General features: G+C 32.5%; 1 protein-coding gene across 3 annotated transcripts in view; it reads right to left on the reverse strand.

Annotated features, from left to right (window-relative positions):
* Positions 1 to 13326, reverse strand: part of Gnf1 (germ line transcription factor 1) — a 41884-nt gene that overhangs the window by 11270 nt on the left and 17288 nt on the right. For all 3 annotated transcript variants that reach the window (XM_014414766.3, XM_014414765.2, XM_014414764.3), the window contains 8 exons: positions 13079 to 13212; positions 12794 to 13000; positions 10176 to 10614; positions 10030 to 10098; positions 5842 to 5988; positions 4288 to 4508; positions 3887 to 4057; positions 1457 to 1611 (listed from right to left, as the gene is read on the reverse strand). In XM_014414766.3, coding sequence (XP_014270252.1) covers positions 1457 to 1611; positions 3887 to 4057; positions 4288 to 4508; positions 5842 to 5988; positions 10030 to 10098; positions 10176 to 10614; positions 12794 to 13000; positions 13079 to 13212 — 1543 coding nt within the window. The remainder of the gene's footprint in view (positions 1 to 1456; positions 1612 to 3886; positions 4058 to 4287; positions 4509 to 5841; positions 5989 to 10029; positions 10099 to 10175; positions 10615 to 12793; positions 13001 to 13078; positions 13213 to 13326) is intronic.

Consider the following 13326-nt stretch of genomic DNA (forward strand, 5'->3'; position numbering starts at 1 on the left):
ATTAAAAGAAAAAATTAACTATGGTACTTTGTAGTCGATGGACTGCAACTCCTTTTTTCAACTACAGTACTTTAACTCACAACTACAAATACAGTGGTTGCAATTACATTTCACAACTAGTACTTGAAAACGCAGTAATGAGTATTTAAGATAAACAAATACAATTTCTGATTTCAAACATATCACAGTCCCTTTATAAGTTTTAGGAGATGCAGAAATTGAAAATTCTATCAATTTTAAGATCATGTACAGATTTGTATTAACTTTTTTGATATCTGATTTCTGGCAATGAAATTGCTATCAATTTTAAGATTGTCTATCGATTTATTTGAACTTTTCTGATTTTTAACAAATTAGAGTCCCTTTATATATTTTAGAAGATGCAGAGATTTAAAGTTTGTTGTTAACAATTAACTACCAAAAGGAATTGTATTTGAATAGAATTTTTTAACTACTAGTTTCTGTACTTAAATACAAATGTAGTGAACTACTGCCCAACTCTGATTTATATCTATGGATCACTTTGGTTTACATAATTTCCTATTTTAGTCATTGAAGGGTTTAAGCAGGAAGAAATTATAAGTAAATTTAATTAATACTGAATGCATCTTAGTTATACTAGTGTAATGGTTATTAACAAACCTTAGCCATTTGTTTTGGAATACTTTAAGTTGGTTAAATTAGTGAAGCTCTATATGTGACAGTCATATGTTATGAAAGGCCTTAGTACTGATTTATAGAGTATTAATTTATTTCTGACGGATAGTTTCGATTGTTTATTAAAATATGAAAAAAAATTGTAAATGATTTTCTAATTACTAATTTTTGTGTTTTCTAATTTTAAATTAATAGGTTGATTGAATAACAGTTCATTGTCTAATGTGACTCCAAAGAATTTTAAGAGGGTTTAGCAAAAGGAGTACCATTTAAAAGTATGTTGGAGAGGAGTATAGGTCATAATTTTGTGAGAATTATAGCTTCTACTTTTACAATAATTAGATGTAATCCCAATTTTATACTTAAATGTTTTTTTTGGAAGTTGATTTTAGTCAATTACTGAATGTTTCAATTCAGTAAGAAAAGTATAAATATGTATCATCATCAAAGAGGTCAACATTAATGTTCTTATTTTCAGATAACCATTTCTGAATAAATTTAAGCCTCAGAAGACAGGCAATTGTATGGTATGAGGGGAAAGTTAAGAGACAATAAATTTTAACAATAAACTTAGTTTTCTATTTTATTTTTTAAATCCATGGGTTCAAAAAATCAAAAACTAATAACCCACAAATCAGTCAAAAAAATCATTTTCTCTGCCCTTCTTAAATATAGTAATAATTTTTCTGAAATTTTTTTGGACAAGAGTACAATGATTGTTAAACCTGAAAGAGCTTCTAGTTTAATGTTTTTTCTCTCTTTCCTCCTCCTCTTTTAATAAGTAAAAAAAGTAACTAACCTTTCTTCAGAATGTGGTTGAACATTTAGATAGTTTTCTTGAACAAACAGAGGTGCTATACTATAATCGTAGAAAAACAGATCACATTTGTCATATATGGACATATTTTTGTGTTCCTCCTTAGAAAATACCTTTCGCAATACATCCCAAGGACCCTGTAAGTAATGAACATATATTTTAAGTGTGAACTAAAATTCCTCATTCATTAAACATATATAAAATCACCAGCTCACGTGAGTATGGATTCATTAATCAGTGATATAACAAAAAGTAAATATTAAAGAAACTCTTCACCTCCGTACTAAAATAAATAACTAATGTTTTATATATTTTTGGCATAAACCAGCCTGTGACTGTGAGGCTGACTGTATACAACCCAAAGAGGTATTTTAGAGCTTTAGATTAGTAGATTCTATGACCATCGCTAGAGTTAGTGGGTTCATCAGTTAGCACTGTTTAGAGTCCACTTTTCAATAGTTACCAAACCTCAAACCTCAAACCTCCAAATCGGTCAAGCAATGTGCTATGCTATTTCATCCTCAGAGTTACAGAACCTTGAACCTCGAAGAACTCAATCTTGAAAGCTTGAGGTTGAACTTGTGTTTATTGAGTTTACAGTGACTGGTACAGAGATCTGTAATTTTCCTTAGACTTACCCTGTCCAATTGAAGCAACATTTTACTTTTAGCATTGCAGAAACAGACTAACCTTTTCTTTCGCAAATTTTGTTTTACCCTGATGCCATAAGCCGCCTTATACTGCTTAATACATAGCTCAGGCTTATACAACATACAGGCTCCGGAATCAAAGGAGAGTTCTAAGAACCATTCGTGGGTAACCTGTCTGCTTCAGCTTAATAATATGAATGACTAGGTATATGGACTTTTTTTAAATTATAATTTCCCTTTTAAATATGGCAAAAAAAAAAAAAATAATTAAAAAGTTCAAGAAAATGTTTTATTTAATTTTTTTTTTTAAATTGGGAAAAGATATTTGCCAAACAATTGATAGTTTCTATTTTTCAGGAACGGTTTGGTCTAATGTAAAATAATTTTAAGGATAATTTTGATCTGTACTTTATTTATCTGAGAGTTCAGATCATATAGACCATGATCTATGGTACCATCAAAACAAAAAATTAGATAAGTCCTGATGGTATAACAACTTAAACACTACTCATATTTTTAAAAAATTTTTAAAACTGTGTCTTCAAATTGGTCGTTAGAAAAATGCAATTAATTTTAAATTAAATGAGAAAGATCCAAAGAAGATAGAAAATTTATTAATCAGGTGCTATGTGTCCAATATTTCAAATATTCTTAGTTTAGGTAGGTTCCTAACTAGGAGATGTGGATGGTCTTGAATACTGGAAATGGTGGCTTCTCATAAAAAAGATCTCTCACACAAAAGGTCTACTTTGAAATACTAAAAGACACCTCCGATAGAAACTCAAGGAAGCTATTAGGCAAAAGAAAAGGGAGGATGGTGTATGTTCCTGGAAGGCTGAATTGAGTCAACTAAGAGTCAAGAACTCCTGAAAAGGCCCTCAGGCAGGCTCGAAAAGTAAACTGATTTCTCAAGTACTGGCAAGCCTTTATGACAAAGCTTCGGAGGAAGGAGCTAATCAGAAATTTCTGCCTCTAAAAGAATAATTGAAAATATAACTCCATCCTTTTATGGTAAAGAGGGAAAACTCTTGCTGAAATACAGATGAGGGAAAGACTAACACACTTCAAGCCAGACCATTGGGAACAAAACTTCTGGCAAGACCTTCACGCCTGACAGGAACTCCGGGTCCCATAGGGCTGACTCACAGCTACAATGAAATAGAAAATAATTATCTGCCAAAGCCGGATTCAACCCCAGGTCCTTGGAGTAAGTAGCATAGTGCCTTACCACTGAGCTACCCACTGTCGCCTTACTATCATTATATAATAATTATTATTATAGATCATTTATATTTTTTATGGATGCATTGAGTTGTTCAATAAATAATTTCTTTACTTCTGTAGCATTGGTGCTTATATCATTCAACACCACTCTCGATTTTATGAATATTCAATGTTAATAATATCCTATGAATGTCTACTTAATAATTGGTAAATTGGTAAACAAGCAGTAAACCTTTAGAACTGAAATCCATTTCTAAAAGCTTTTCAATTAATCTAAATTAAATAATATAATTTTGGATAATTATCCAGTGGTAACTCTTAAAACAACAAATGCATGGAACATAGCACAGAAATCAGCAAAGAATAGAAAAGACAACATTAGATTATTGAAACTGACACTACATATATAGAAAAAAGTAAATTCCCTAGATCCTTTCAGTGCAGTAATCATCTATCATCCAAATTTTCCTTATAACTACACAGATTAAACAGATATGTTTTTTTTTCAAGATTTTAATTTTTAAAAAAGTTTACTTACCAGTTTTATATATTTACTAGCCATAGGTAAATTAAGGGAAGCCTGTGCTGATAATACCGATAAGTGGTTTAAAATTAGTCTTATATCTTGATTTGTACTAGTAATTATATCACTGAGAACTTCAGGTTTCACTTTCAGACCTTCTTTGAAGCAAACAGACATCATTGCTCCCTAAAATTAAATTGAAATCATACTTCACCATTAATAACGCAAACTATTTACACTTTTTAAAATTAAACTGGAGAACTTTTTAGCCAGTTCCAATCATTCTATTTGTATAAAAAAGCAAAACTTTTTGAAAACTACAAGTTATCAAACTTTTTAAAAGATTGTAAATTTAACACCCCTTTTGAAAACTACAAGTAAATATTAGCAATAATATGGAACCATAATGCATTTACCCTTATCTGATCTGCCCGTGGTTTACTGAAACGGAGGTCGAAACAGTAGTTAGCAAGACTTCTAATTTTGGGATGATTTCGATCATTACACATGCATATAACAGGAACTTTTGCCGATTTGATTAACAAGATCAACTCTTGAACTCCACCTCTATCTTCGTTTCCGGCCATACCATCAACTTCATCCATTACCAATACATGCTTATTGCTCACTTTACCATCTGTAAATTATATAAATGTTGCTATATTGCTATATAAGATGGTTCCATATGGATAGATGAAAATGCAATAAAATGGACAGTAAAAATGGCAGTCTTATAAAAAAGAAATATAAGCTTTTTTAAATTTTTAAGGAGAAGAAACTTCCAATTAGAATATAAACTATTCTATATTTTGTGCTCGTACAAAGTTTCGGGATATTATCCCATATTCATGAACTATTGTAACCACATACTTGTCGTGTTTATCAATTTCCATATAGTCTAAAAATTTTCTATAACAACATTATTTAAATTAGTTGTTATTAGTTGTTAGTCATTATTAATTTAAATAATGTAGTTATAGAAAATGTTTAGACTATAAGTGTATCGATGACAAGATTTAAAAATGGAATTTGATAAACACGACAAGTATGAGGTTACAATAGTACATGAATATGGGATGATAATCCGAAACTTTGTACACAAGTACAAAATATAGAATAGTTTATATTCTAATTGGAAGTTTCTTCACCTCAAAAATTTAAAAAAAGCTTATATTATAATATAAATTAGTTTATATTACTTGTTAGTCATTATTACTTTAAATAAGGTAATTATAGAAAATTTTTAGACTATAAATGGAATTGATAAAAATGACAAATATGAGGATGGTATCGTACGGTACATGAATATGGGATAGTATCGTATAGTTGTATTAGCACAAAATATAGAACAGTTTATATTAAACTTAATAAATCCAGAAAAAATATAAGCAGTTAATATAAAATTTATCACCTGAATAGACTTTAATAATATCAAAAGCTATTTTTTACATTCACATAAATATTTTATTTTCCTACAGTGGATATAAAATAATTTAGTTTTTACTATTAATAAAGAAAACTGAAGGGTTTAAAAAACTATATTATTACCCATCCCTACAATCCTCCCTCAAGGTTGAAACGGTAGTGGCCCAGAGACATTTTGTAAATAATTATCCTACCGCTATCTCACAGCTTCCACTGGTTTTTAATACCAGTGACACGGTTGAGAGAGAAGAGCCGGGATCTCCAGAATCCTGCTCTTTCCTCCATAAGTGGGGGAAAGAGCTAGGTTTAGAGTTCCCCAGGCTGAATGTAAATATTGTAAATAAGAATGATCGTGTTCAAGAGGTTATTTTACTGTAAGCTTAATTTTGTTGATTTTTTTTTTTTTAAATTAGTATAATTTTTTTAATTTCTTGTTTTGTTATCATTTAATTTATACATTTGTAAATATTGTGTAAATGAGCTCTATGATCCCTATTGTAAAATGAAAATATTAAAAAAAAAAATGATATAAAATAAATACATACCCAGAGCGTAAGATGCTAGTGATTTACTTGATAAAAGTTCTTTAATTTCTTCTTGAAGGGACTTTTTACTACGAGTATCTGAAGCATTGAATTCTACTATATCCATACCAAGTTCCTTACAAACAAGATGGGCTGTAGTGGTTTTACCTGGAACAATTTATAATTAAATTAATACTATATCATAAAACTTATAAAATAACATGATTACTAAACATATGAAAAAAAAACAACATAATCCCAGTAACGCATATTGATACAAAAATAGATTAAAAAGAAACATTATAAAATAGATGGAAATTGAGATGATAGCTTGAAAAAGAGCGTTTGCCAGAAAAACATGTTCTTATAAATCACAATGTGAATTTTTTGTGATTTACTATTGCCAGATAGTTTCATCATCGAAATCTGGCCAAATTTTTTCAGTATTTAAAAAAAAAAGAGAGAGAGAAAAACTTTATTCAAAAAAAGTTGGGTTGCCCAACAGTATTAGATTGCTAAATACACAGCATACTTAAATCTTTTTTAATTCTTAGAAAATATAGGCATAGTAAACATTGAAGTCTCTCTCTCCGAAGCCTTCACGGAACTTTTCCGTAAGAAAAGAGATACATTTATCATAAATTTCCTTCTTTCTCCTTTCCACTTCATTTGCCTGGTCAAGGTCATTATTTTCATATCTTACAGTGGAATCCAGAATGATTGCTGACTTCCTTGTCTTAGGAAAAGTGACAATCATGAGGACGATCACAATCATGCGACAAACCGCATATCGTGTGTATCCACACGGAAACCGTCAAATGGACTTTTGATTAGCCTTTTGAAACATTTTAACTTTATACAGACTCGGAAGACTTTATACCTTCCTGAATGAACTGGACAAGAATAGATATGACAGAAATTTGATGGACTGGAAGCAGGATCATTGATAAAAGACTACATACAATTTAATACAGCTGCCACCCAAGAATCCATAGCTTCAGAACCGGCTTTTGGATTCAATCCTATAAATTAACATGTATGCGTTATAAGGATTAAGGGAACCTTCTACAATTACTCCCTAATTAGTTGTCATACCCCAACTCTAGTGAAGAGGACAAGGAGGAGTTCTATTATGGTTTAGAAGGAGCACATGATGCCTACCCAAAAAGCAACATAAAAATCCTGGCAAGGGACTTCAACACAAAGATTGGCCGAGAAAACATTTACCATCCAAGGATTGGGCCAAATGCAACGAAAATAGTCAGAGAACCGTGAATTTTGAGGCCTCTCGGAACTTGGTTGTAGGAACCACACTCTATCGCGGCCGCAGGATACACAAAACGATATGGAGATCCCCAGATCTCAACACCTTCAACCAAATCTACCATCTCTTAATAAGTGCATGCTATAGATCCAACTTATTGAGCGTAACAACCTTTAGAGGAGCCAACATGGAATTGATTCCGACCATTACCTAGTAATAGCACAAGTCAGGGCAAGAATCACTGATGCAAGATATAAGAAGCAAGAAAAGACTAAGAAGTGGAATGTCCAGAAGTTGCAAGATCCTGACAAATGCAACTCTTTCCAAGCTCAAATAGGTAGAACACTGCATGAGACTGGGTAATGTCATTAATGAAGACCCTCAGGCAGTATGGGACAATGTGGAGTTGGCAATCACAAGAACTGCGTCTGAATGCTTAGGCCTAAAGGAATGTGAAACAAGGTCACCTTGGTTTGATGAAGAATGCCGAAGCGTAACAGATGTAAAGAACATTGCCTACCAAGCTATGGTGCAGAAATGGTTCACAAGGGGAACCACAAAGGAATACCGTAAAAAGAGGAGGAATGGGAAGAAGATGCATAAGAAGAAGAAATTGTGGAAGATAGAGGCTTTGAAAGAAATAGAAGCTCAGAAGAGTATGAATGAAAACAGGCTCTTCTTTCAGAAGGTGAACAATGGTAGAGCCCCGTTGAAGTCTTAAAATTCAAGTGTGCAGAAAAGAAGATGGAACTCTCTTGAACAAAAAGGATGAGATACTTCAACGGTGAGGAAGGCACTTTAGTAGCCTGCTGAATGAACAGGTTACTGAGCCCAGAACAAGAGAGGAAAATGAAGAAGATGAAGAGGATATTGATCCACCAGATTTAGAAGAGGTTGTAGATGCAATTCAGAAAATGAGGAACCATAAGGCACCAGGCGAGGATGGATTGCCCGCAGAATTGTTTAAATATGGTGGAGAGGAACAGCACAGGACACTTTATGACCTGATCCTCGAGATATGGGTTCAAAAGCAATGGAGCAGTGCTTTGATATACCGTATTCATAAGAAAGGAGAACAATTGGAATGCTCTAATTACGGGGAATATCGCTACTCCCCTGTGCTTATAAAGTATTCTCCAACATCCTCTACCAAAGGCTGACCCCGCATGCTTCAGGAGAGGAAAATCTACAGTGGACCAAATTCATACCCTTAGACTAATCATGGAAAGGGTCCATGAACACAAGATTCCTGCACACCACTTGTTCGTGGATTTCAGGCATGTGTATGACAGTATCAAATGCCGTATGTTATACAAAGCACTCAGAGAAATGAAGGTTCCTTCAAAGCTAATTCACCTTATAAAAATGACAATGAGAGATGTTAGGTGCAGGGTCAGCATACAGTCCAAACACTCTTCTGAATTTAGCTTAAATAAAGGAGTAAGGCCAGGAGATGCTCTGGTGTGCCTTCTGTTTAATTTGATCCAGGAAAAAGTAGTGAGAGAATAAGGTATCGAGAATAATGGCACCATATTCAACAGATTGGTCCAACTGCTCGGTTATGCGGATGACCTTGATATAGTGGCGCGATTTTGCACTGCGCTTACTGAGTCTTTCTTGAGCCTGCCGCATGCATGGGTCTGGCTATTAATGAAAACAAATCGAAATATATGTACACCAGAGGTGCCAGACCTGAGGAAAGATAGGTTGTCTTAGTATACCTTTGAGAGAGTGGATGAGTTTACTTATCCTGGATCTCAGGTCACAGCAACAAATAATTTTTACACTGAAATAAAGCGATGGATCACAGGGGCTAACCGATACTATTTCGTTCTGTTGAAACAGTTCTGAAGCAAGCTCATTAGCAGGAAAACAAAGGTCCATTTATATAAAACTCTAATTAGGCCTGTCCTAACATACGCCTCCCAGACACAGACCCTATCCACACAGGATAAAAATAATTTGGTAGTCTTTCAGAGGAAGATACTTTGAAGAATATATGGGCCGCTAAAGGATGAGGAAGGCTGCAGAAGAAGAAATAGGGAGCTCTATGAGCTGCTCCAGGATAGACATTATGACCTTTGGTAGGGTGGGCAGAACATGTTACACGGATGAGTCCCGACAAAATGCCTAAAAGAGTTATGGAAGAAGAAATTCATTGTTCAAGAAGAGTCGAATGACGCAAGCCCCGGTGGATGGATAGCGTGGTACAAGACGTACGAGACCTGCTTGGAGTCCGAAATTGGAAGGCAGCAGCCCAAAACCGAGCCGAATGGCGGAGCCTCATAGAGGAGGCCAGGACCGATCGCATGGTCTTAGCGCCAACAGATAGAGAGATAAGGAGTAAGTTCATGAGGGTCCAGTCTACTGCTCTTTTTTTTTTAATCTTTCCCATTAAGAGTAGTAGGTGACTAACAGTATTTTATGACACACCACACTCCCAGGCAAGTTGTGTGTACTTGTGGACGGATTTGACTTAACGGCTTCTTGTAGAACCGATCAATATCCATTAATGTTCGCCCAGAGCCCTTCTTCCTTTCCAATGTTATATCTCCACTGCTAAATTTTGCAAACCAACACTGTGCAGGGTGCTGGTCAAGGACATCTTCCTCTTTATATTTAATAATTTCATGAGTTGCTTCAGTAGCTGTAAAAAAAAATTGTCCAGTATTGCCTTAAAATTATGTGAATTTCGTAAGACACTGTCATGCTTCTTCTTTGAAACAAATAACTAAACTAAGGTTTTTTTTAAGGAAGTAGAATGGGATTAAACAAGCTTACAGAATGCTCTAAAGGGATTATTAAGTATTAAAATATTTACAGTCCTTTGAAATCTTGAATTTGATAAAAGGGTCATTTTTTTTTATACACTACATTAAAATGTTCAATGAGTAAATTAATTAAATTAAAGACCATTCAAGTCAAAATAAAGACCAAATACTGACCAACTCCGGGAGATCCTGATAACAAAGCAGCTTTAAAGTAGGCCCCGCTATCATCTTTTGCCCATGGACCTATAAAAATATTTTAAAATTTTTTATCATAAAAAAATAGGTTATATTGACTATTATAAATAATTTAATGAACTTACTTGGTTTAGAAATCTTCTTTTTACCAGACTGATTATCAAACCAATTGGTTAACCACTTAACCAATTTATTAACATTGCTCTTCTCACCTTGTTGGCCAATTATTTGTTTCAAAGACGTAGGCTTATATTTTTCAACCCACAGAGAATATTGCGGATCAATTATAATTTTTTGTTTGATCTCCACATTATTTTTCTTCAAAGGTGTTGATGGTATTTTAGAATTCACAGGACTTTTAGAATGTTTTGATGAAATTTCTTTTGATGTATTTTTCACAGGACTTAGGGAAACTGAATCGGTCAATTTTTGCTTCTTATTTTTATAACCATTTTCTTCTTCTGAAAGATGTTTTTTCCCACTTTTTTTCTCTGGAGTTGGTTTTATTATTCTTTCTGGAGAAGGGGACATTTCATGAAGTCTGGAGTTAATAACTGTTTTCTCCTAGAACCAATAAAAAAAAAAAAATTAAAAACCAGAAATATACAAGACAACAGGAAGAACGAGTTTCAAATAAATTAATAGTATCTAAGATAAAAATCAATAGAATTACTTTGAAAAAAAAAAAAAAAACTATGGTTGATTTATATAAAATGTTAGATGCTTCAGGATGGCAACAATAAAATATTAACAGATGTATCTCACCCAACACTCCTATGTTCCTCACATGTTCCCTATTCATGGATGCATCGAATAGCTTACACCATACAAACACAATTTCTACATCATGCCATCACAAGTAGCTAGGAATGTTTAGAGAATGGTCGAGGAGCATTCTAGATGAACCTTTACATGGTCAGTCAGAATGACAGTCATCATTCTAGAGGAATGTTTACATGGTCAGTCAGAATGACAGTCAGCATTCTATAGGAACCTTTACATGGTCAGTCAGCGTGACAGTCATCATTTTAGAGGAACCTTTACGTGGTCAGTCAGAATGACAGTCATCATTCTAGAGTACCTTTACATGGTCAGTCAGAATGACAGTCATACTGAAGAAAGTGATGTAAATCACCAAGACTCCTACATTCCTACTCTCTGTTCGCCAAATCCCGGACCAAGCCCTTTTTTACAAATTATATAACTGTTGTGCTTAATTGTGCTACTCATTGTTCAAATTGTATAACTGAAATTTACATAGTTCTGTAGTTCAGATTGTATTATTTTTTTTTTCCACATTGTGTAAGCAGGAATAAAAACTAATTCCAAGTCCTTATCCTAACATTTTTATTATTTCACCTTACATTTAAAATAAAATATTACACGGTGATCACTAATAACTTTTTTATATAATATAAATATTATCCTTATTTAATTTTTACTAAATTCGTGCTACAAACTGACATTACAAGACATATCACCAGATAGTTGATAAACATATTAATAGCAAAACCTACACATAACAAAAATTTTAAATGAATAAGTTAATAATTCAAGAAGATAGTTGACCTTATGAAATAGATGGTAGGAAGATAGTCCGGATGTGGGTCAATAAAGGTATCAAAATAGTAAAAGAAAACTATTTATTGTTAACCAACGTTTCAGCACACTAAATGAAAAAACAAGATACAAACATTATAGAATTGACAGAACATTAAAATAAAAAACATTTCAAAACTATTGTTATGTTTATAAAGAAAATGTTGTCAGTCTTGTCAGTTTACCTATCTAATCTATAGATTAGTGGAAGATGTGTAGACATTTTCTATCTGACTTCCCTTTTCTCAGTCGTCCTCTCTGTTTCAATCTGACAGGTACCTCGCCTTATGTTTATTGGTTATTTTTATTAATTTTCTTAGTAACTCTCTTTTACATATTACTATACCTCACCTATGTCATATTTACTTCGCCTATTGGTTCTACCTTTTACCTCTTTACCATATTTCTAATGAATATTCTTCTACAATTTATTAGTCAAGATCTATATTTAGAACGTTTATCACACCTGGGCCCTGTTTCATAATAAAGTACAAACTAATACTATTAGTCCAGTCGATTTAACTTAATACAATTACACTGACTTGTACAATAGTAACTTGTACTTTATAACTCCAGTAATATTACTAATATTATTATGAAATATTAGTCAATCCCCCCTATTATGAAAAAAATACCAAGTAATTACCACATTGTTTCTATACTAGTATTTTGAACAAATACTATTAGCTTTCATCATGAAAAAAGGCCCTAGTTGTATTTTTTAGCAACTTGTTTCCAGACCACCTATATGTATACTTCCTTATATTGTTATTATTATTATTTCTTTTTTAAATACTTTATAAACATAACAATTATTTTGAAATGTTTTTTATTGTAATGTTCTGTCAATTCAATAATGTTTGTATCTTGTTTTTTTTATTTAGCCCTGAAGAAGCCTTGTAAAGTTGGTTTGTAACATTGATTAACAATAAATAGTTTTCTTCAACTATTTTGATAACTTTATTGACTAACACCAGGACTATCTTCCTATAGAATAAATTAATACTGATTTTAAGAAGATAAATAATAAATTTCTCAATAATGTAACCTAAGTTTAACAAAAGTAAAATCAATAAGTATTATAAAAGGTAATAAGATACATTGAACAAATTAAACAAAATATAGTAAAAGATGTAAAACTAACCTCATCCTTTTCAGGGGATACTATGGAACCTGGTTTCCCACTGTCGGAAGTTTGTAACTTTTCACTCGAATCAACATTTTTCAATGGTGATTGAACAGTCGACATTTCATTTTTCAAAGTAGTTGAGTTTTTGTCTTCAGTTGGAAAATCGGGAACATCGTCCCAATCAATGTCTTCAACTAAATCCAACTTAGGATCTTTTTTACCCTAAAATTTTTTATTTTCTAAATATGTAAACGAATGGGAAACTTTTCATATACCGTGCCTTATTTAACAATTATTTACCTTCTTTGCTTTTGGTTGCTCAGTCCTCTTAACAGGTGTCTTACCCAAAAGTTCAGCAACATCTTTTTTCGATACCTCAAAATATTTAGATGTTTCTCCATTTTTATTTGTTTTCTCCTTTGTGTCTTTCTTCTCTGTTTCAAAAACAGACATTTAGTTTAAATCATAATGTAATGATGTTTACTATCGATTTACAATAAACATTTTCAATTTTTGACAATAGTATATAAATCAACAGTAGAAAAAAT

This window comes from Halyomorpha halys, unplaced genomic scaffold (genome assembly GCF_000696795.3).
Source record: "Halyomorpha halys isolate HHAL.00 unplaced genomic scaffold, Hhal_1.1 Scaffold86.1, whole genome shotgun sequence".
Taxonomy (NCBI): Eukaryota; Metazoa; Arthropoda; class Insecta; order Hemiptera; family Pentatomidae; genus Halyomorpha; species Halyomorpha halys.